This window comes from Callithrix jacchus, chromosome 4 (assembly GCF_049354715.1).
Source record: "Callithrix jacchus isolate 240 chromosome 4, calJac240_pri, whole genome shotgun sequence".
Classification (NCBI taxonomy): Eukaryota; Metazoa; Chordata; class Mammalia; order Primates; family Cebidae; genus Callithrix; species Callithrix jacchus.
The window spans coordinates 41,955,695-41,979,067 of NC_133505.1; the positions used below are offsets into that span (position 1 = coordinate 41,955,695).

General features: G+C 55.4%; 1 protein-coding gene across 6 annotated transcripts in view; it reads left to right on the plus strand.

Moving 5' to 3' along the window:
- The window catches only part of LOC100390843 (inositol 1,4,5-trisphosphate-gated calcium channel ITPR3), a 74,776-nt gene that overhangs the window by 39,551 nt on the left and 11,852 nt on the right, over positions 1 to 23,373 (plus strand). For all 6 annotated transcript variants that reach the window (XR_013534159.1, XM_078368976.1, XM_078368973.1 and 3 more), the window contains exons 9-37: positions 69 to 164; positions 662 to 712; positions 895 to 1,037; positions 2,030 to 2,129; positions 2,232 to 2,392; positions 3,040 to 3,181; positions 4,944 to 5,105; positions 5,602 to 5,774; positions 6,305 to 6,424; positions 6,753 to 6,935; positions 8,121 to 8,372; positions 8,467 to 8,611; positions 8,969 to 9,110; positions 9,825 to 10,024; positions 12,645 to 12,774; positions 13,263 to 13,320; positions 14,679 to 14,844; positions 16,036 to 16,200; positions 16,283 to 16,357; positions 16,760 to 16,885; positions 17,939 to 18,061; positions 18,150 to 18,350; positions 19,362 to 19,613; positions 19,808 to 19,933; positions 20,038 to 20,163; positions 21,386 to 21,506; positions 22,067 to 22,257; positions 22,854 to 23,002; positions 23,181 to 23,289. Coding sequence is in view for 5 of the 6 variants with exons in the window: in XM_078368976.1 (XP_078225102.1) it covers positions 69 to 164; positions 662 to 712; positions 895 to 1,037; positions 2,030 to 2,129; positions 2,232 to 2,392; positions 3,040 to 3,181; positions 4,944 to 5,105; positions 5,602 to 5,774; positions 6,305 to 6,424; positions 6,753 to 6,935; positions 8,121 to 8,372; positions 8,467 to 8,611; positions 8,969 to 9,110; positions 9,825 to 10,024; positions 12,645 to 12,774; positions 13,263 to 13,320; positions 14,679 to 14,844; positions 16,036 to 16,200; positions 16,283 to 16,357; positions 16,760 to 16,885; positions 17,939 to 18,061; positions 18,150 to 18,350; positions 19,362 to 19,613; positions 19,808 to 19,933; positions 20,038 to 20,163; positions 21,386 to 21,506; positions 22,067 to 22,257; positions 22,854 to 23,002; positions 23,181 to 23,289 (4,188 nt within the window). In the remaining variant the exon portion in view is untranslated. The remainder of the gene's footprint in view (positions 1 to 68; positions 165 to 661; positions 713 to 894; positions 1,038 to 2,029; positions 2,130 to 2,231; positions 2,393 to 3,039; positions 3,182 to 4,943; positions 5,106 to 5,601; positions 5,775 to 6,304; positions 6,425 to 6,752; positions 6,936 to 8,120; positions 8,373 to 8,466; positions 8,612 to 8,968; positions 9,111 to 9,824; positions 10,025 to 12,644; positions 12,775 to 13,262; positions 13,321 to 14,678; positions 14,845 to 16,035; positions 16,201 to 16,282; positions 16,358 to 16,759; positions 16,886 to 17,938; positions 18,062 to 18,149; positions 18,351 to 19,361; positions 19,614 to 19,807; positions 19,934 to 20,037; positions 20,164 to 21,385; positions 21,507 to 22,066; positions 22,258 to 22,853; positions 23,003 to 23,180; positions 23,290 to 23,373) is intronic.

Genomic DNA, 23,373 nt, shown 5'->3' on the forward strand with positions numbered 1-23,373 from the left:
TCTCTGGGGTCTGAGCTACCCCTGCCTGACCAGTCCCTCCTTCCTGCCTCACCCCTGCGTGTCCCCAGGTGGTCCACCACGACCCCTGCCGTGGAGGAGCTGGGCACTGGAATGGCTTGTACCGCTTCAAGCACCTAGCCACGGGCAACTACCTGGCTGCCGAGGTGAGCGGGAGGCAGAGGGCGTCCTAGGGGCTCATGTTATATGCATGTACACATGGGTGTGCAGGAGCACTCATGCACATATCTGTATATGTGGCACATGTGCCTATGGACCCCGACTTCTCTGCACTCATGCATTTAACCAACATTATCAAATAAAGGCATGATTGTGAAGAAGCCTAATAGATATCACTGTGCTTCTACTATGTGCCAGGCACTATCTGAGGCATTGGGGATACAGAGTGAGCAAAACTTCCTGTCTGTCTGTAATGCACACATTTGTGTGTGTTGGGAGCATTGTGGTGTGTGTGTGTTCATTTGTGGTTCTATGGGGAGGGGCCATGAAGGGCTACCCTGGAATGACATGGGCACCCCTGGGAGGGTAGATGCTGCCTGCCCAAACCTAGGGCCCTATGTAGATGACCATATTTTGCAGTGGGGTTGCGTGGGTATAGTTTGGTGTCCAGTAGCTCCCCCCACCATCTTGTATTTCTGTCTAGGAGAACCCCAGCTACAAAGGTGATGCCTCGGATCCCAAGGCAGCAGGAATGGTGAGGAGCAAAGCAGGTTTCCAGTGAGACCTGGGGCTGCCATGGGGGTAGGCGGGGGCAGCGGATACCATGAGATCCTGGGAGGTGGGCTGGAGGGAGACAGCCCCTCAGATGGGATCCTAGGTGTTTCAGGGGCCTGAGAGGAGAGAGGGCCTCCTACCTGATCTGAGGTCCTCACCCAGGGGGCCCAGGGTCGTGCAGGCCGCAGGAATGCTGGGGAGAAGATCAAGTACCGCCTGGTGGCCGTGCCTCATGGCAACGACATCGCCTCTCTCTTTGAGCTGGACCCCACCACATTGCAGAAAACCGACTCTTTGGTGCCCCGGTGGGTATGCACCGTGTGCCTGGGGGTTGGCTGGTGGTGCTCAGGCTGGGCCCTCCTGTCTCTGGGACTCTCTGGATCCTGTACTCCTCCACTCTCCTGAGGTCCTTTGGCCTCTGGGGTCTCTGCAGGTCCCATCCCTCTGGGGATGCAGCTCTGAGGTCTGTCGGCAGCTGACCACCATTGCATACCTCCAGGTGCCCGGCTCCTGCCCGTCGGTCTGGGTGCTCAAGCGCAGGCTGCATGACAGTTTATCCAGGACACAGCAGCACGGGGAACCCAAACACTGGGTGGGGATGCCAGACTCTGGCCTTTGAGATTCCGCCAATCCTGGGATTCTAGGACAGACCCCGAGAAACTTCTCAGTGCGAGTCCTGCCTTTGGCATTTCCTAAGCTGTGTGACCTCAGTCAGGCCGCTGCTCATTCTGCCTCATCTTTTCAGTGGAATGTCAGGTTTCCCTATTAACAGGGCTAATGGGAGAGTTAACTGAGTCACTACAAAGGCCCACAGTCCCTTCCCTGAAACTCAGGGACAGAAGAATTTGGTATTCACATTGTTTTTCATTTCAGAAGGTAATCTTGTATTTTGTCATTACAGACACTGAGTATTTCTGTGTCATGCGTGTGTTTTTATGACATGTGTACATCTTGATATTCAAGGGGATAAATAGTTAAATAGCCTCATTTGTCCAAATGAATCTTGGTCCCAAGTTGACCGTGTGCCCGAGAGATCTTCGGTTCTGGAAGTGTGGAAAAGGCCGGGGCCCGTGTGAATGCAGTGGCCAGGACGGGGCCTGGGCGCAGGGCTAGCTCTGCCTGCTCTTCTCTGGCCTTGGCCTCCTCACCTGGAGGGGCACCAGTGGCCTCTGTCCCACAGCTGTGGAGGGTGTGGAGTAGTGCGGAAGCTGTGACAGTGCTGGGGAGGTAGGCCGGCAGGCAGCAGGACAGGCTTCGTAGTGCACTCCCTGAGTCCCCGCCCTCCCACCACCTGCAGGAACTCCTACGTCCGGCTGCGGCACCTCTGCACCAACACATGGATCCAGAGCACCAACGTGCCCATTGACGTTGAGGAGGAGCGGCCCATCCGGCTCATGGTGGGGGTCCCTGGGGGTAGGGGTGGCGGTGGGGGTGGGGCTGGGGCCAGGGCCAGGGCTGGAGCTCGTTCTCAGGTGCCCTGCTGACCCCTGTCCCTGCAGCTGGGCACCTGCCCCACCAAGGAGGACAAGGAGGCCTTTGCCATTGTGTCGGTGCCCGTGTCCGAGATCCGAGACCTGGACTTTGCTAATGACGCCAGCTCCATGCTGGCTAGTGCCGTGGAGAAACTCAGTGAGGGCTTCATCAGTCAGAATGACCGCAGGTGGGCCGCAGTGGCACAGAGGCTTTCTGAGTGATTTTGCCTTCCCAGGGCCTAGATTTCATGAAGAAAGGAGTCATGAAGCAGAAGCCAGGCAAATTGGGCTGGGGCAGGAGAGAGAGGGAGGGGCTGGCCCTGTGGGCCTTGGCTGAGCCTGGGACCCTGGGGTTGGAACTTGACTCACGGCTCAGGTACTCCCAGAACCACCCCTATGATGGAGCTGGTCACTGTGCTGAGCCTGGTCTTGAGGCCAGTTAGCCCTGCTTTACTGATGACGGGGCTGAGGTTCAGGGAGGTCACGAGACTCGCCCAGGGTCACACAGCTAGTAAGTGGCAGAGTCAGGATGCAAATGCAGCCCCCTCCACACCAAACTCCTCACCTTGTGCCCTGCACTTCCCTTCCAAGCTGGAATATTCTGAGACTGTGTGTCTTGGGGGCACTTTGGAATCCAGGGTGGGTGGGGCTGGGCCTATTTGGAGAACATTCAGGGGAAAGCCAGGGAGAGGAGTGTAGACTGAGGATGGGTTTTGTGCTTTGGGGGCTGCTGAGTGAACTCAGGAAAGCCAAGCTTTGGGAGGGACTGGCTCCCCATGAGGGGCACCTGTTGGGTGGGCATCTCACACTTGTCATCCCCGGCCCCCTCACCCAGGTTTGTCATCCAGCTACTTGAAGACCTGGTGTTCTTTGTCAGCGATGTCCCCAACAATGGGCAGAATGTCCTGGACATCATGGTCACCAAGCCCAACCGGGAACGGCAGAAGCTGATGAGGGAGCAGAACATCCTCAAACAGGTGCGTGTGCACTCAGGAGGGGACGAGGCGGGGCCGGGTGGCCAGGAGCGGGATGCCTTGAACTGCCGGCTCAGCACTCCCTTCAACAAAAATCAGTATTTACCGGGCACGACCCCATGCCGGGCACTTCCCTAAGTGCCCCGCGTGTGTTGACAAATTTGATCCTCACTGCCTGGAGGAGGTGCTGTGATTCTTACCCCGTTTTGCTGGTGAGGAAGCTGAGACACGGGCCAGACTCATTTGGCCTAGGACTCCCAGCTAGGAAGCAGCAGCCAGGATTTGAGCTCAGGATGTGAGGTCCAGAGCTGTGCTTCACATCTTTTTTCTAAATTTGTATTGTGAGAATCAAATAGTGAGAACGTATTAGAAGAACAGTACAGGGAATAAGGTGCGTCGCTGTTTTGCCGCCTTGGCTTTATGTCGTTCTATTCACACATCCATCTTGCCGTCTACACATTTCAAAATAGGCAGCATTTTGCCCCCAAAAGTTTCAGCATGCATCCCTAACAATAGAGATATTGCCTTATGTAACCATAGTACAGTATCACACCTAAGAAAATGTTAGCAATACCAAGTCCATAGCACATTTCTCTAATGTTCCCAGAATGTCTTTGTAAAGCTTGTTTTTTTAAAAAAACGAGGATTCGATTAAGGTTTTTCATTTCATTCTGTTGCTCTGTCTCTGTTCCAGAACAATCTTTCACTTCTCCACATAACCCCCACCTTTAAACAATTTTTGTAATTAATATAACATTTTACTTGGACAAGGAAAGCCTGTTTCTCATCTCTTTTTTTTTTTTTGAGACAGAGTTTTGCTCTTGTTACCCAGGCTGGAGTGCAATGGCGCGATCTTGGCTCACCGCAACCTCTGCCTCCTGGGTTCAGGCAATTCTCCTGCCTCAGCCTCCTGAGTAGTGGGATTACAGGCACGTGCCACCATGCCAAGCTAATTTTTTGTGTTTTTAGTAGAGACGGGGTTTCACCATGTTGACCAGGCTGGTTTTGGTCTCTTGACCTCGTGATCCACCTGCCTCGGCCTCCCAAGGTGCTGGGATTACAGGTGTGAGCCACCGCGCCCGGCCCCCATCTCATCTCTTAAGCTTTGGCCACAGCGGCCTGGCCCCCCTTTTCTCTTAGCCTCAGACCCTGAGCTGCAGTGACCCTCTGCTGTTTCCCCAGGCCTCAGATCTGAGCTGGGATTAGAATCCAAATCAGGGAGGCATGGGCTAGGATTAGCTTAGGGATTCCAAGAAGGAGTTGGGGAGAGCTGGGGTGGAACTGGGACTGAGGATGGCTGGGCTGGGGTTGTGGTCCAGCTTAGAATTAGCTTGAGGTGCCGGGTGCGGTGGCGCACATCTGTAATCCCAGCACTTTGGGAGGCCAAGGCAGGCGGATCATGAGGTCAGGAGATGGAGACCATTCTGATCAACATGGTGAAACCTCATCTCTACTAAAAATACAAAAAAATTTGCTGGGTGTGGTGGCGCATGCCTGTAGTCCCAGCTACTCAGGAAGCTGAGGCAGGAGAATTGCTTGAACCCAGAAGGTGGAGATTGCAGTGAGCCGAGATCACGAAATTACACTATAGCCTGGGTGACAGTGCAAGAATCTGTCTCAAAAAAAAAAAAAAAAAAAAGTCAGCTCAAGGCTGATGTCCGGGCTGGCTTTGGGGCAGAGTCAGCAGGGGCTCAGGGCTTGTGGGATGACTTAAGGGTACAGGTGGGTGTGGGGCAATTAGTCGTCATCCTCTGTGTTCCCCCAGATCTTCGGCATTCTGAAGGCCCCGTTCCGCGAGAAGGGGGGTGAAGGTCCCCTGGTTCGGCTGGAGGAGCTATCAGACCAGAAGAACGCCCCCTACCAGCACATGTTCCGCCTGTGCTACCGCGTGCTGCGGCATTCCCAGGAGGACTACCGCAAGAACCAGGTGAGTGCTGCCCACTGCCCACTCGCTGGCTATACCTTATTTCCTCAGCAAGTATTTCCTCGGGCATATGTGCTGTATCAGGCAGTGTTTTGGGGCTTGGGGTCCGTTAGGGCACCAGACAGCAAGGCCGGGTTCATGGGAATGGGACCTGGCCTGGTGCTCGCAAGGGCCTTGCACTGGGTTAGATGCTCTGTTGCTGAGCAAGGGTCCTGCTCTTTCAGTTTGCACTGGGCCCTGCAAGTTATGTCGCCAATCCTTCCAGACAGATAAGGACCCTGTCCTTGCGGAGGTTTCGCCCTGGTGGGAAACAGCCCATAAGCGAAATAACTATGTGTCTAAGCCACTTTTCTGCCCAGTGCTGCTTCCTCTCCTGGACCTCTGCCTTTCTAGGGTGTTGGGTCCCTACCTCGGGGTCTGGGGGCAGTGTTCCAGAGCAGAGCTGGGCCCCGAGCTCCGCCCGTGACTCTCTATGACCCCCAGCCTGTCTGCCCCCCAGGAGCACATCGCCAAGCAGTTTGGGATGATGCAGTCCCAGATTGGCTACGACATCCTGGCGGAGGACACCATCACTGCCCTACTGCACAACAACCGCAAGCTCCTGGAGAAGCACATCACCAAGACCGAGGTGGAGACCTTTGTCAGCCTTGTGCGCAAGAACCGGGAGCCCAGGTGGGCCCGAACGCCCTCCGCGGCCAGTGCCTGCCCCTCCCTCCTCCCTTGCCTGGGTCAAAAGTCTGCTGGTTTTAAGAATACTGAACTATTCCTATACCTGTTGGTAACTGTCACCTCTCTGAGGCCCTAGCCCCCTAGCTCTTCTCTGGGATCCTCCCAAATTTGGCCCACTCTAGCAACAATGGGAATGACTCCTGGTACCATGGGAGGCCCCCAAGGCATTCTCCAGTGACAAAGTCAGGACCTGTATTGAACCAGTTGTTAAATATTTTGAATATCACCTTGGCCCTTGCACCTCCTCACCCTGAGCCCCTGAACTCCTACCTGCCTTCCCTGACCCCAGGGTGATGCCCCGGGACTGTCCCTCCTTGGGGAGCTGGGAGTCCATCCCACCCATCTCCAAGCATTGGGAGGGAGCTAGTTCCAGGGTGGTGGTGCTCCCAGCTGGGGAAGGGGAAGGGTGGGCTCTGTTCTTGGAGGGACCAGCCTCTGAGCCCCTCTCCCCATCCCTGGCTGTCACCACCCAGGTTCCTGGACTACCTCTCTGACCTGTGTGTGTCCAACCACATCGCCATCCCCGTCACCCAGGAGCTCATCTGCAAGTGTGTGCTGGACCCCAAGAATAGCGACATTCTCATTCGGACCGAGTGAGCCCTCTGCCCCTGCTCACACCTGGGCTTCATGCTGCTGGCCCCCAGCTGTCTTAGAGCTTAGGCCCTGTCTGGGTTCAGGCTGGAACTAGCACCCTTGCTCTCTGCAGCCATGAACCCTGTGCCTGTCACGTGCCCTGCTGTGTGCCTGGCACTGTGGGGGAGTGGGGAAGGGGTGCAGAGGAGGGTGAGCCATGGACCCTGTCCTTGAGATGCTCATGGCCTGTCTGGGTCCCCATGGTGGCTGGCACTATGCAGCTTGGGAGGGCTCCCGGCGTGGCCCTCTGGCCCGGGCTCCCTGTGACGGGGTACTGATGGTCTGTAGGCTTCGGCCCGTGAAGGAGATGGCCCAATCCCACGAGTACCTGAGCATTGAGTACTCAGAAGAGGAAGTGTGGCTCACGTGGACCGACAAGAATAACGAGCACCATGAGAAGAGTGTGAGGCAGCTGGCCCAGGAGGCGCGGGCTGGCAACGCCCACGACGAGAACGTGCTCAGCTACTACAGGTGCCCCAGCCCCAGCTCCTCATCTCCTTCTTCCTCGCTTTTGGGCCTTCCCAGTAGGCCAATCCCTGCTGAAGATGAGCTCTGACAGGCTCAAGTGGGGCTCCTGCCTCCTCGGAAGAGGCATCCCTATTGTCACTTCCCTGCCACACAGCCTCATTTCAGGAAGGCTGAATGCAGAGGACTGTGTGCCCTGAATAGCACTGAGCAGCCTTGAGGCCAGGCTCGGCACAGGAACCAGGCTTCAAAGAAACCCAGCCTGTTTCCAAACGTGTATATTATTAAAATAATCTCACCAAATTAGCTGGCCATGGTGGCCAGCTGTAGTCGCAGCTACTCAGGAGGCTGAGGCATGGGAATTGCTTGAACCCAGGAGACAGAAGTTGCAGTGAGCCGAGATCACACGACTGCATTCCAGCCTGGGTGACAGAGAAAGACTCTGTTTTAAAAAATAAAAATAAAAAATAGTCACATCAGACACCCTTCTTAAATGCTTGCCAAGTAGCAGGCACTGTTTTAAGCACTTGTCCTGATCACTTATTTGAGCCACACTACAACCCTTGTTGTAGCTACTCTAGTTACTCTTGTTGTAAAGCTGGGGAAACAGTGGCACAGAGAAGTAAAGGAACTTGCCCATGGTTACACAGCCATCAGTGGTGAGTCACAGCTCACACCCAGGCTGTCTGGCTCCAGAGCTCCCTGGAGGTCATGTCTGTCAGGAGGAGGTAGAGGGCCTGGCATCGCCAGGGTAGCACAGAGCTTCCTACGTTCCTCATTTTTGTATCCCGTTTATCAAGGTCACACCCCTTTCACCACCTCCCCACCCACCTCTCCTCTCTCTCCCATGTTGCCCTCACCCTCCCTGCCCAAGGCTGGCCCTTCTCACCTCGCTGCCCTCCCCTGTCTCCCAACCTTTCCCTCATCTCTCAGATGTTCCTCTTCACATAAAGACCATCCTGGCTGAGCCTGATAGCAAAGAGGGGGAGCATCCCAAGTACTTGTCATCACAGACAGGTTTTCTGTTCACCTTTTGTGGGTAACCCCCCATATAGGCACCGAGGAATGAGAGCTAAGCAGAACCCTGCTAACTGTGCCAGGGTTACGAAATCCTCAGGAAGCCCAGTGCCCAATGCCAGCAGCCCCCTGGCTGCCATCTGCCATGTCCTCATCGTCCTCCCTGTCCTGCAGGTACCAGCTGAAGCTCTTTGCTCGCATGTGCTTGGATCGCCAGTACTTGGCCATCGATGAGATCTCCCAGCAGCTGGGCGTGGACCTGATCTTCCTGTGCATGGCGGATGAGATGCTGCCCTTCGACCTGCGTGCCTCCTTCTGCCACCTGATGCTGCACGTGCATGTGGACCGCGACCCCCAGGAGCTGGTCACGCCCGTCAAGTTCGCCCGTCTCTGGACTGAGATCCCCACAGCCATCACCATCAAGGAGTGAGAAGGGTGGGGGCAGGGTGGGTGGGGCAGGGGCAGAGGCTGGGATGGGTGCATCTCAGGGAACTTCATGCCTTATGGCCCCCACCCTCAGCTATGATTCTAATCTCAATGCGTCCCGAGATGACAAGAAGAACAAGTTTGCCAGCACCATGGAGTTCGTGGAGGACTACCTCAACAATGTGGTCAGCGAGGCCGTGCCCTTTGCCAACGAGGAGAAGAACAAGCTCACTTTTGAGGTGACTGGGGGAGTGCCAGGGGCTGGGGTCTGTGGGCCTCTGGTTGTCCCCACACTGGCCTCAGTCTGCACCCAGGAGTGAGTTGTGGGATCCACGACCCTACTTCTTTCTGTGCCCCCAGCCAGTGCGGGAAGGAGGAGACACCGCTTAGACTGCTGAGATTCTCTAAGAGGCAGTCTCCTGTTCCAATGCCTGAGAAAGGGCTACCTCTCCCTGCTCCGCTCTCCCTCCCGGGAACCCCGCCCTCCCTCGGACGCCCCTTTCGCCCTAGTTTCCGCATCCCGGCCGGCCCTCCACGAAGCCCCGCCCCTGTGCACCGGCCCAGCCCACCTCACCTTGGTCCCGCCCCCTCCGCAGGTGGTCAGCCTGGCGCACAATCTCATCTACTTCGGCTTCTACAGCTTCAGCGAGCTGCTGAGGCTCACTCGCACGCTGCTGGGCATCATCGACTGTGTGCAGGGGCCCCCGGCCATGCTGCAGGCCTACGAGGACCCCGGCGGTGAGGCCTTTGCCCGGCTTAGCCCAACCTGGCGATCCTCAGCCTCCTCCTAGCACAGGAAGTCCCCTCAGAGCAACACCTGACCCAGCCCTGTATTCCGCCCACCCAACCTGGCTTTGCCGCAAGCGCAAGCGGGTATCTTGGACCCAAGCCCCTCCCACCTCAGCGGGACCAAAGGGGGGTCCCTACCCGGACTCCCTGGAGACCCCGGGTCTGGGGGAGTTGCCCTCCAACGCTGCTTAGTCTTGAGAGAAAACAGTGAGGGAGGAGCGAGACATCCCTGTCATGGGGTGTGAGGAGAGAGGCACAGCCTGTCTGAGGGATGAGGGCACCCCTGCCCTCCCAGATACCCCCAGGCTGAATAAACTCATCTAAAAAGGTGCCTAGAGCCTGGCACTGGTTTTCAGGGCTGTTCCCCCTGCAGTGTCCCCTCAGTCCCCAGGCTGTGTAGCTGCTCTCACAGTTTCCTACAGAGAATTCTGTCATCTCCTCATAAAGCTCACCTTTGCCCTGACACTCCTTTTTTTTCCTCAGATTTGGCTTAAAGCTCACATCCTCCAGGAAGCCTTCCTGGGTTAGCCCTGTCCCTTCCTTAGCAAGGCTTTGCGCTGCAGCTCTGACATAAACTGAGTGTGCACACTCATCAGACCAGGAACCCGCCACTGTACATCCTCTACAACTCCTAGGCAACCTCCTCTGCTCCCCGCTCCACAGGCAAGAATGTGCGGCGTTCCATCCAGGGCGTGGGGCACATGATGTCCACCATGGTGCTGAGCCGCAAGCAGTCCGTCTTCGGTGCCCCCAGCTTGCCTACCGGGGCCAGTGCTGCGGAGCCACTGGACAGAAGCAAGTTTGAGGAGAATGAGGACATTGTGGTGATGGAGACCAAGCTGAAGATCCTGGAAATCCTTCAGGTGCCTTGGCCAGGATGCTGGGGGAGGTGTTGGGGATAGGGGCAGGGCGATGGGGCAGGTACAGGGAGGCTGGGCAGGCAAACCCATTCAGATCTCAGTATCTCATACTGGAAGGCTCCATCGTGATTGGCTGTTAGGCCCAGCGGTTCCCACAGTGTGGTTCTTGAGCCAGCCTCTCCTGGGAACTTGTTAGAAATTCGAATTCTTAGTTGGGCGTGGCTCACATCTGTAATCCCAGCACTTTGTGAGGCCAAGGTGGGAGGATTGCTTGAGCTCAGAGTTCAAGACCTGCCTGGGTGAGACTCCCCCATCTTTATTGGAAAAACAGTAATAATGATAAATAAATAAAAATAAAAACAGAAATACACATTCTCAGGCTCCCACCCTAGACCTACTGAGTCAGGAACACTGGAGAGGGGCCTGTGGGCTGTGTTGTGCACTGAAGTCTAGCTCAATTCTCCTGTCTTACAAAATGGGAAAGTAAATGCATGGAGGGGACTTTGCCAAGGTCACAGGGATTCCGAAGCAGAGCTGGAGATTTAAGAACCTATTTTTTGGTGAGGTGGACGCAGTCATTCCTGTTCTGGTATCATCTGAGACTCCCCAGCCACACTCCAGGAAGGGGCTCATCCCTAAAGGGGAATGAGGATGCTTGCTTTTTTTTTTTTTTTGTCTTGCTGTCACCAGAGGGCAGGAAGGGTAGTGCAGTGACCTCTATGGGGGACCTCTGGCCGGGGGAAGGGGGTGGTCAGAGAAGAGGGAGCTTCTGACTCATTCTGGGGGCTGGGGGCTTCCATGTCTGCATCCTGGGACTTGGCCAAAGGCTCTGTGCCCCCTGAGGCTGTGTATCACCCAAGTCTGCAAACCCTGCATCCTCATGTCTGCCCCACAGTAGCCTCTCTTGCTCCTTCGCAGGCCTCAGTTTCCCTTCCTGTGAGTATCCAGGGTCTGTTTGGCTGAGCAGGATAGGAGGCCTGGGGCTTCATTCCCCTTCCTGTCAGTGTCTATCCTGTGAAAGAGGGACTGATTGGGCTGGGCGCAGGGGTGCTCACTGCCTCATGCTGAGAGGAAGCCCCCCCATTCTCCATTATTGGAGCAGGAGCTGGGGTGAGGGCACCCTGGGCCTCCTTGGGAAGAGGGGTCTTGTTGATTTTTTTGCTGTGACATCCTGCAGTATCCCAAACGACGGTGCTGAGGACCCCCTCACCGCAAGTGCTAGAGCCCATTTGGGGTCCCCGTTTTCATCATGGAGTAGGAAGCGCCTTCTTGTAGGGCTGAAGGCCCACAGGGTCATGGGGTGTGCCTTATGCTGTGCTGAGGTGCAGGATCCGAGAAATAAAGAGACAGGACACAGAAGTACAAGGAAGACAGTTGGGCTTGAGGGGCCACACCACCTGTGAGCAGAGTCAGGCGAGGCCCCGAATGTCCAAAAGCATGAGTATTTATTGTGTATATGTTAGGGGGCAGGGCAGTGAGTGAAATCATCTTTAAGGATAGTGATAGGGTCGTGAGCAATAAAACAAGGGGTCTACCCCCATTAGGTCATCTCGGCTAGGAGGTGGACGGTGCACAGCAAGGGGCCCATTCCCATCAAGGCAAGGGCCACGTGCAGTAAGGGGTCCACCCCTATTAGGTCATCGAGGCTTGAAGATGTGCCATGCACAGTGAAGAGGGTGCAGTGTGCAATACTTCTATCTATGGGCTGGGTGCGGTGGCTCACACCTGTAATCCCAGCACTTTGGGAGGCTGAGATGGGTGGATCACCTGAGGTCAGAAGTTCGAAACCAGCCTGGCCAACATGGTGACACCCCATCTCTATATTAAAAAAAATAACAAAATTTAAAAAATACTTCTATCTATGGGCAAACTACTTCTAAGAAGATTTATAGGAGGATGCTTTAAGTCACATAGCAGTGACAGAGCTGTCAGGGTTACCACCACCTGCTGGCAGCTTCCAATGAGTTCTGTGGGAAGATGCTTTTCGAGCAGCACAGTAGCAAGAGCTGATAAAGTTCAGTCACCAAGGTGGATTGCCGTTCTGAGGGCAGCCTTCCACAAGAACTGGAGCAAGGTCCTACAACTCCTTTATCAGGAGGAGTGGCTCTCGCCCCAAGCCTGCCATACAGCGGGTATCTTTACGATACTGAACGCTGCCGCCTGGGCCATGGATTCTTGTCCTGGTATAACTGTTTTTCCCTTAAATCATGCTCTGCACTGTGTCTGCTCTAGATATTTCTCCGATTATAAGCTGCTTATTCCTTAATTTATGCTCTGTACTGTGTCCACTCTAGGCATTCCTCCGATTATGAACTAATTACATATATATGTAAGGAAATATTCTTTAGGCACTCATACTATCAACTATTAGGGATAGTTGATAGGGATTCTTCAAGTCCTAATGCTATAAACTAATATATGATTATATAAAGGATTATATAAAAGGAAATAGCTGGGTAGTAACACTATAAACAGATATTCTTCAAGCCCTAACTGTGCCAGGGTTCTTCTTAGCTGTCATTCCTCAGTGCCTATATGGGGGGTTACCCACACCTTCTGACCTCAGATCAGTCCTCACCCCATCCTCATGCGACCCTCTCCCCATTCTTTCCCCCTTCTCCAGTTCATCCTGAATGTCCGCCTGGATTACCGCATCTCCTATCTGCTGTCTGTATTCAAGAAGGAGTTTGTGGAGGTGTTTCCCATGCAGGATAGCGGGGCTGATGGCACAGCCCCTGCCTTCGACTCTACCAGTGAGCCCCTGCGCTGCCTTCAGGCTGAGGCTGTGCGACTCCCCCGGGGATACACAGCAGCGGGGTGGAGCCAGCTGGCCAGCCCTGCTCCTTTTTCTAGTCTGCAAAAGCCTTTTCTCTCCATTGTCTCATTTAATTGCCTCAGTGAGGGAGAAGGGCAGGGATCCTTCCCTTTGTTTTCCAAATGGGGAAACTGAGGCTCACAGCAGAGCAGGGATTTGCTCAAGGTGACAGACAGTCAGAAGCTGAGCCAGACCAGGAACCAGTCTCCTGACTCCCAGGCTAGATCTCTGCCCACCTTGTACTGCCCTGCAGGGCAGTGGCGGGCTGTGGCTCCTACCCTACTTGGTTCCTTCCCAGAAAGGCGCAGGCAGAGCAGCTGCTGTGAAGCCAGTGCAGGGAAGAGGGTGGTTTGAGTGTCTCCCTGTGCTTCCCTCTTTCCTGGGCTGGGCCTATCACCTGCTGCCATCTGCCCCTCTCCCCCACAGCTGCCAACATGAACCTGGATCGCATCGGGGAGCAGGCGGAGGCCATGTTTGGAGTGGGGTGAGGCCAGGGTTGAGCTGCAGGGGTGTGTGGGGTTGGGAGGCTTGACACCCCCTCTTGGGCTGGTCTGGGTTCCTGGCTGGGGCCAGCCCTTCTTCTCTGCCATTCCCCCTGCAAACAGACCTTCACCGGGCTTTGTGCTCAGTCCCTCCACTGCCTCCCCAGTCCCAGTTATCTGGGGGCCACTTGGTTCCCAGTCATCCTACCATTCCCCTGCCCCCACTCAGGGAAGGTGTGCCTCACTTGTGCAGTGGACTTGAGTCAGGTAGCTGGATGCACGTCCTTGGTCCCATGGCAAGGAGGAGGTGTGGGGACATGCAGTCCATCCACCCGCAGCCCTGAGAGGCTGGAGACAGAGGCTCACAGGGGGCTCTTAGCATCTTGGGGCTGGGCTTGTGCCTGGGTCTAGCAGCACCTACAGACTCCTTTTCAGAATGGTGATTGTAAACTCATAAAATAAAGCATATAACAAGACAAGGGGGACCAATGGCTTGGAGTGACAGTTATCAAAATATTGGAGAAAACAAATTAGAAGTGACAGTTATATATGTGCCTCTTTGCTAACACGTTAAGTAGCAAGCCGTACTGATGGGTCTAATTAGTACCATTACTTCAAGGCAGTGATGAATATAAACAAAATTTTGTGATTTCTCTTAACTCTGAGGTGATGTGAAAACATCTGTGATGTTTATTGGTGACAGACTCGCAGGTGCCACGAATATTTCCTCATTTAAGGAAATGCTGTATTTTGGTTAGAGGTTGGGAAAAATAAAGATGTAACATTTTTTCCATCTATCTGTTCATGGGCCCAGCTTCTATCCATGAATCTGTGTTAAAAGTCTTTGCTTCTGGCTGGAAATGGTTTCTCATGCCTGTAACCTCAGCACTTTGGGAGGCCAAGGCAGGTAGATCACTTGAGGTCAGAAGTTCAAGGCCAGCCTGGCCAACATGGTGTACCCTCGTCTCTAATAAAAATACAAAAATCAGCTGGGCAAGGTGGCGCATGCCAGTAATCTCAGCTACTCAGGAGTCTGAGGCAGGAGAATCATTTGAATCCAGGAGGTGGAGGTTGCAGTGAGCTGAGATCGTGCCACTGGCTGCACTCCATCCTGGGCGACAGACCAAGACTCTGTCTCAAAAAAAAAGTCTTTGTATTAATGACAGGGGTCACTCTGGGGGTTCAGGGCAGTGGCTGTTAAGCTGCCGAGAAAGCGTCAATATTTTAAACACATTTAGACTGGCCCTGCATCTGCTAATTGGGTGGTGGGGAGTGTGTTTGTGCCAGGGCCCCTTACCTGCCACGGATAGCAGGGAGCATGCCAGCCTCACCCCTGCACCCTGCACCGCTATGCCTGCAGAAAGACGAGCAGCATGCTGGAGGTGGACGACGAGGGCGGCCGCATGTTCCTGCGTGTGCTCATCCACCTCACTATGCACGACTATGCGCCACTGGTCTCGGGTGCCCTGCAGCTGCTCTTCAAGCACTTCAGCCAGCGCCAGGAGGCCATGCACACCTTCAAGCAGGTGATGGGACCACCTGGCCCTGGCCCTGAGCATGAGGCCTGCGCTGGGCACGGGGGATGGTAAAAAACAATGGTTAAGGAGCCCACAGCTCAGGGAGTAACTTGGGACACGCATTTGGGGTTTTCAGCGTTGCTGAGCTCCTAGGTGAAGACTGGGTCTTGGTCACCTTTGTCTCCTGGCCTGGCTCAGTGCCTGCCACTTCTTATCATGTGGGCCGCACTTTACAGTTCGCAAACTCTATTATATGCACCTATGCTAAATGCTTCAAATCACGCCTAGCATGCAGGCAACCCTCACCAACGTGACTGGTGTTTGCTATTGTGATGTCATGCAGTCCCGACAGCTCCCTGTGAAATATCTGTACCAGTCAATGTTGGCCTTTAAAAATAAGTGCCTGCCGCACTTTGGGAGGCCGAGGAGGGTGGATCACGAGGTCAAGAGATCAAGACCATCCTGGTCAACATGGTGAAACCCCGTCTCTACTAAAAATACAAAAAATTAGCTGGGCATGGTGGCGTGTGCCTGTAAACCCAGCTACTTGGGAGGCTGAGGCAGGAGAATTGCCTGAACCCAGGAGGCGGAGGTTGCGGTGAGCCGAGATCACGCCATTGCACTCCAGCCTAGGTAACAGCAGCGAAACTCTGTCTCAAAAAAAAACAAAAGTGCCTGCCATGTACCTGGCACTGAGCACTGGACTTGCATGATTGCATGGCATTCTCACAGCAGCCCTGGCAGCATGGTTACGCTCCCCATTCCAGAGGGGGTAGAAATCCGGGCTCAGGGAGGTTTCCTCCCTTGCCCACTGACCCAGAGCGAGGATGGTGGCAGTCAGACGTGGGCCTGGGTCTTCAGGGTTCAGGGCTGCCAATTTGCTTTGCCTGCCTGCCTGGGGTCTCATTGGATGAGTGACAGGCCACAGCCACATGTGACACTAGTCAGTGAGTAACTGAAACCAGGTGATATGGCAGCTCAGGGCAGGTAGTGGCCTGTGGCCATAAGGGGAGGCTTCCTGGAGGTGGTGGGCTTATGGCAGAGCCAGAAACATTGAGTGGGAATTGGCTCACCAGAGAGGGACAGGTGGTGGTAGATGATGCTGGGAGGGGAACCCTGGAGTGGGGAAGGTGCTGGATGTCTCTAAGTGGCATGCAGCTGGAGCCCAACTCACCAGCCGGGCCCATCCTCCACCTTCAGGTGCAGCTGCTGATCTCGGCTCAGGACGTGGAGAACTACAAGGTGATCAAATCGGAGCTGGACCGGCTGCGGACCATGGTGGAGAAGTCGGAGCTGTGGGTGGACAAGAAGGGCAGCGGCAAAGGTGAAGAGGTGGAGGCAGGTGCCGCCAAGGACAAGAAGGAGGTGAGCGGGGCTGCAGGGGGCTGGAGCAGGCCTCCCTGCCAGGTCTGGGTCTGGCTGACCTCCATTCTTTCTGTGCTCCCAGCGGCCCACAGATGAGGAGGGTTTTCTGCACCCGCCAGGGGAGAAGAGCAGTGAGAACTACCAGATCGTCAAGGGCGTGAGTGGCCAAGGGTCCTCGCGGTAGCGTTCTGCAGCGCTAATGGTTCTGGGGGCTCCTGCTGGCCTGGCCTCCTGTGCCTCTCTGCCGGCCACTGGCCCTTACAACAGACATCATCCATCCTTTGCTACACATTAAAAACAGCCCTGCCAAGGTCTAGTTGGAATTATTTTAAAGCTGTAGGAATTTCATGAAATTCCATTTTATAGTCATATTGTTCTGTTTACTTTTATGGGTGGAATTGGGTTTTTTAGTGCTTCCCTGGCCTGTTGCGAGGGTCTGATTCAGCATCTGTGACCTCCTTCCCCCTTCCTGTCCCAGTGCCAGCTGGAATTTGGCTGTAGTGGGCCGGGTAGAGGGGAGCAGAGGGAAGGGACTCCAGTTCACCCACCTTCCCTGCAGATCCTGGAACGGCTGAACAAGATGTGTGGGGTCGGAGAGCAGATGCGGAAGAAGCAGCAGCGGCTGCTGAAGAACATGGATGCCCACAAGGTCATGCTGGACCTGCTGCAGATTCCCTACGACAAGGTGGCCCTGACTTCTGACCTCTGACTCCCCGGGGCAGCTTCCCCTGAACCCCGACTCATACACTAGGCCCTAATGCAGCCAGCCTCTCCTCTTATACTGCCCTGCTGGTTTGGAGACACGCCTTGACCCCTGAACCCTGTCTTAGCATCGGCTCAACCTTTGACCCTCTACCCCTCATCCTAATCCCCTTTGACCTTGATTAAACCCCAGCCTCACACTGATTCTTGACCTTGACCTCTTTTTCTTCCCCCTCTCTAGCCTAACCCTTATAATCTCAGCTTCATCTCAACCTTTGACTCTCAGCTTCCTTACCTTGACCCATGTTGACCCTAACCAAATCCAACCTCTGATGACCCATGGTATCAGTGCTGGCCTTGTCCTGACCCCCCTGCCCTTTTTTTTTGAGACAGAGTCTCGCTCTGGTGCCAGGCTGGAGTGCAATGGCACAATCTCGGCTCACTGTAACCTCTGCCTCCCAGGTTCAAGCAATTCTTCTGCCTCAGCCTCCCGAGTAGCTGGGACTACAGGCATGCGCTACCATGCCCAGCTAATTTTTGTATTTTTTTTAGTAGAGATGGGGTTTCATCATGTTGGCCAGGATGGTCTCAATCTCTTGACCTTGTGATCCGCCAGCCTCAGCCTCCCAAAATGCTGGATTACAGTCGTGAGCCACCGCGCCCAGCCCTGACACCTGGTTTTGATTTCTCCTGACATTTCATGCTGACCTGTCCCTGGGCCCACCCTGGCTCCTGACTCCAATCTTAGTCTCATCTCCACCTTTGACCCTCAGCCTTTTGCTATGACTGATCCTGATCTGGGTATGTCCCAGGCCTCACCCTGAGGCTAACTCTGACCCTGTCATTTTGCCCCAACTCCAGCTTTATCTCGGCCACTGAGCCCTAGCCCCTCACGTTTCCATCCTGACTTTTCCCTTTACACTGGCCTCTTCAAGGTCCCAGTCCCAAGTGCGATCCACCCCTGCTCAGAAATCAGCCGGGGCCTCGCCTCCCTCCTTGGTGGGCCCAACACCCTCTCCCCACCTTCTGTGCCCAGGGTGATGCCAAGATGATGGAGATCCTGCGTTACACGCACCAGTTCCTGCAGAAGTTCTGTGCGGGGAACCCCGGCAACCAGGCCCTGCTACACAAGCACCTGCACCTCTTCCTCACACCAGGGGTGAGGGCAAAGGGCTGGGGTGGTGGTGGGGGTGGGGCCCAAACCCCAAACCCCTTTCTGACAGACATCCCGCCCGCTGCACCTGCAGCTCCTGGAGGCAGAGACCATGCAACACATCTTCCTGAACAACTATCAGCTCTGCTCCGAGATCAGCGAGCCTGTGTTGCAGCACTTCGTGCACCTGCTGGCCACGCACGGGCGCCACGTGCAGTACCTGGACTTCCTGCACACTGTCATCAAGGCCGAGGGCAAGTACGTCAAGAAGTGCCAGGACATGATCATGACTGAGGTGAGGGTGGGGACGAGGGCACTCAGGGTTCTTGGGGTGCGGGGCCAGAGTGGAGGCTTGCGGGAAGTCCACAGAGTTAGACCAGTTGGATGGTGGGTCACAAAAGGAACACTCAGCTGCTGGACCATGGAGGGGACGCAGAGGGAGAAGTGAGGCTGCAGATGTGGTAGAACTGAGGCTGTGGGCCTGACGGAACTTGTGCAGGGTCCCAGCAGCACCAGGCACCTAGCAGCACTCAGACAATAGCCAGAAAGAAATCAAGCATGGTTTCCTTCACTTGTCACTTAGCATTGTTTATTTAATGTCACGAAGTACCCACTATGGGCCGCGGACTGTATGAGCACATGGAGGTCAGCTGAGTGTCAGCTCCTAGGGGGCAGGGGCAGGGACCCTATCCTTTGTGTGCGTCACCAAGGCCCCAGGGTGTGGCACATAGTAGGTTCTCAAGAGATACCTGCTGAGTGAAGGCACAAAAGATAAAGGGCTGAATCTAAATCTGGAACAGACGTGGTCCCTGCCCCTGGGCATCTGACAGTGTAGGTTGTAGGGGGAGAAAGGAGCAAACACTGAAGGGAGATTAGGACATCATAAACAAGATACAATGTGCTGGAAGTGCTGTGTGGTGTTAATTATTACTTGCTATTATTACATTACTGCAAATAACGCAATTGCTGGCATGAGAGGGATGCGAGCAATTGCAAGGGATTCGAGGGAGAGCACAGGGGAGGGAGGGGTGGGCGGCGGTGGGATTAGAGAGGGCTTCCTGGAGGAAGCTGCCTCTCAGATGACCCCCATAGGACTTCTTTCGAGTGGGGAGAAGCAGGGACTTCTCAGTTGGCAGATAGCCTGAGACATCAGCTGGGAACCCCCAAATCCCAGGCAGGGAGGGTTTTCCTGATTTCGAGTGAGGGCTGTGGACAGAGTCTCAGTCTCTCCCTGGTAAGCAAAGGAGAGGACAGCCCAGGGCCTGCTGGACCGAAAGAGTGTGACCCATGCCCCTCCTTCCCGCAGCTGACCAACGCAGGTGACGATGTGGTCGTGTTCTACAATGATAAGGCATCGCTGACCCACCTGCTGGACATGATGAAGGCCGCTCGCGATGGCGTGGAGGACCACAGCCCCCTCATGTACCACATTTCCCTGGTGGACCTGCTGGCTGCCTGCGCCGAGGGCAAGAACGTCTACACTGAGATCAAGTGCACCTCCCTGCTGCCACTGGAGGACGTGGTGTCTGTGGTGACACATGAGGACTGCATCACCGAGGTGGGGATCGGGGACTGGGAGAGATGGCTGGAGATGGGGCAAAGGGGTGGGTAAAGCTACAGGACAGGAAACGCGGGCGAAGCAAAGCCATTGAGGTGGGCAGGAACCGGGAGGCCAGGGGACAGGAGCAATGGGGAAGGAGAGCCCGGCTGGGCAGCCCTGCGCACGCCTGTGACCTCCTGCCTGCTGCCCAGGTGAAAATGGCCTATGTGAACTTTGTGAACCACTGCTACGTGGACACGGAGGTGGAGATGAAGGAGATCTACACCAGCAACCACATCTGGACGCTCTTTGAGAACTTCACCCTGGACATGGCTCGGGTCTGTCCCCGTGGGGGGTGTGGGTGATGTTTCCCAGGAGGGGTGGGAGTGGAGGTTTCCCTGGGTGGACTGCCCAGGCATCCCCCTCTCCTCTCCTGCCTCAGGTCTGCAGCAAGCGTGAGAAGCGCCTGCCTGACCCCACCCTGGAAAAATACGTGCTGAGCGTCGTACTGGACACCATTAACGCCTTCTTCAGCTCCCCGTTCTCCGAGAACAGCACTTCCCTGCAGGTGGGCCTCTCCTCTCCCACCCCAGGGCTGACTTGCCTAGCTTCTGTGAAGGGAAGAAGGGACATAAGTATGTTCATATTTGCTTAAGGTACATAAAGAAGTAGCAAAAGGATACATAAGTGTAGTAGTTATCTATGCCGTGTTAACACATTATCCCCAAACCTAGCAGTTTAAAACATGCATGCACTATCTCAGTGTCTGTAGGCCCGAATTACAGGGGGAATGATCCCATCCGGCAGGAACTTCTACGTCCGGTGGGTGTGGTGGATCCCAGAGTGGCAGCACTTACTCACCAAAGATAGGTGGATGTGCCGTGCATGGGACGTCACAGCCAAAGCAGGGATCATGACAGTCTTCCTGGCAGAGATCCTTCCTCCTAGCTAGTTGATCACAGCAATCCTAGAACTGAAACAGGCAGGCAGCCTTCTGAAGTCCTAAGCAGAAAAGCTCCAGGCTAGTGTGCAGAAGCCTGATTTGAATCACTGCATGATTCATGGCTCCTCGGTCAATCCCGAGATTTCCAGACTCGAGCCAGTGCTTAGCCCCAGAGCCTCCTGAATGAAAGTGAGCCAGGTTCTCTAAAGGAAGGGCCCTGCTACAGGACCGAAATCAAAGAAGCACTGGAAGGATGCAAAATAACCAAGAAAAGGGGCTACCTAGGGGCACAGGAGCTGGGATAGGGTGGGGATAGTGCTTCTAAGAGTGGTTTTAAGAAATGCTGAGTTCTGCCTTCCTGGGAAGGGTGGGTATATTTTTATATACATTGTTTGGGCCCTGGGATCCCTTTGGGACCATGGGACTCTGGTAAATTATATCAGTTTTCCCCATCCTTGATCAGTACCAGCTCAGGATGTAGGGGAATGAGGGTGATGGGGGAGAGACTTCTGAAAGTGTTATCTTTTAAATAACCTTTCGGCTTCTGAACCATGTAAATCCATCACCTTTTTACAACATTAATTCATTTAAACATTTTATAGGAGGGTCAGCACCATGGCTATGAGCCCATGGCCTTGGGGATTTACTGACAGGGCTGCTGTGTACAGTCATGCACTGCTGAAGGGAATGTGAGTGCCTTTTTCCAACTGGCACAAAGGCACACGGTGGCTAATGGAGGCTCCTTCTTTCCACCCATGCCTATTCTAATTGGGCCCTGATTCCTGGACCTGGGGCTGCCCAGGGTGGGGAGCTGGGCTGCAGCAGCAGGCTCTGTGACTTCTTGCAGACGCACCAGACGATTGTGGTGCAGCTACTACAGTCCACCACACGGCTCCTTGAGTGTCCGTGGCTACAGCAGCAGCACAGGGGCTCTGTGGAGGCCTGCATCCGGACCCTCGCCATGGTGGGTGAGTGTGCTGGGGCACTGGCCAGCTCCAACCCACTCCTCCCCTCCGTTTGCCACGGGATGCCTGCCCTCCTAATAAACACTTTATCCCTAAGCTCGTCCATCTCCTGCTCCCAGGTGGCTCTCAGTAAGTCCTTCTTGGTGTCTGCCTGGCATCCTGGCAATTGAGAGAAGCTGTTTTCTCCTCTGGGTCCATTCCCCAGAGAAGGATGCTGGCTGGCTCTCCAGCTGCAAACTCCAGCTAGAGCTTGCAGATGGGCTCAGGCAGGAGGGAGGCCTGTGGATTGTTAGGGACAGTTGGGGAAGAGGAGAGGGCAGGTGAGAGAGGAAGGGGAAGTCAGGGTAGAGCAGGGGGGAATCAAAGAGGCAGAAACTCTCCTTTTACCCAACAAGGGGCAGAAGGCCTCTCAGTCCCCCAGCATAGGCCAGGGTAGGGGTCTCTGTCCCCAGACCCTACGTCTAGTTCCCTTTTTCTCCTGGTGTGGCAGCCCTGAGCCTGGCCTCTGGCTGGTCAATCTCCCCCCGCACCAGTCCTCCAGCACCCCCTCCCTTCCCACGCAGCCAAGGGCCGGGCCATCTCGCTGCCCATGGACCTGGATGCCCACATCAGCTCAATGCTCAGCAGTGGAGCCAGCTGTGCAGCTGCCGTCCAGCGGAACACCTCCAGCTACAAGGCAGCCATGAGGGCCTTTCCCCGAGTCACCCCCACTGCCAACCAGTGGGACTATAAGAACATCATCGAGAAGCTGCAGGTGGGTGTGGGGCTGCCTGGCATCTGCCATGGGAGCTGCTTGGTTGACTCAGCAGCCCCCTGACTTTGAAGGGGCAGGGTTCTCGGGGGGTGTTTCTTCCTGTCTTGCCCACATTTCCAGGAAGGAGCTGGTTGGCTTCTCCCCACTCTGGAGCTGCTAAGGGCTGGCCCTGCAGCAGGGGACCAGTGAGTCTCATTCCAGAGGAAGTCTGGAGAACCCAGGGGCCTGCTAGAGGGTTGGAGCTCATGAGGAGCTCGGGACCACCCCTCACTCCTGCAGCACCCTCCTGTCTGTGCAGCACATTTCTGTGTGCTCTCGTTGGCCTGTAGAGAGGTGTGGTAGATTATTTTCCCCATGCGGCAGGAGACTGAGGCTCAGAGAGGGTAAGGGGTTTGCCCAGGGTCACACAGAGCTGGGAGAGAGCCAGGGCTCTAAGCAGACAGACATTACGCTATGTTCAGGGTGTCTCTGTGGTTGTGGGCCCCTCAGACAGGCAGGGCAATCTGTGGGGCTGTTTGGTGTTTGGGTCAGGGGAATGGCAGTTACACCCAGGTCATCTCTTGGGCCTGACAATGACCCTGCCCTGCCCACCCCAGGACATCATCACAGCCTTGGAGGAGCGGCTGAAGCCCCTGGTACAGGCTGAGCTGTCTGTGCTGGTCGACGTCCTGCACTGGCCTGAGCTGCTCTTCCTGGAGGGCAGTGAGGCCTATCAGCGCTGCGAGAGTGGGGGCTTTCTGTCCAAGTGAGTGAGATGCGGGGGCATGGGGGCAGTAGGCCCGGGGCAGGGAAGGGCCTGGTGGGGACTACATAGGCTCATGGGGTCAGAGGGCCTGGGGGTGTTCCTGCCTGGGATGGGGCAGGGAAGTGGCGGGAGGGAGGCAGCATGGGGCTGCCCTGAGCCACCTCCTTGGCCCGCCCAGGTTGATCCAGCACACCAAGGACCTGATGGAGTCGGAGGAGAAGCTGTGCATCAAGGTCCTGCGGACCCTGCAGCAGATGCTGCTCAAGAAGACCAAGTACGGGGACCGGGTGAGTGCCCTGGTGGTGCAAGTGCTCTGTGGGCCAGTCAGGAGTGCCCAGGGGCTCAGGGTCAAGCCAGAGATCAATGGTGTG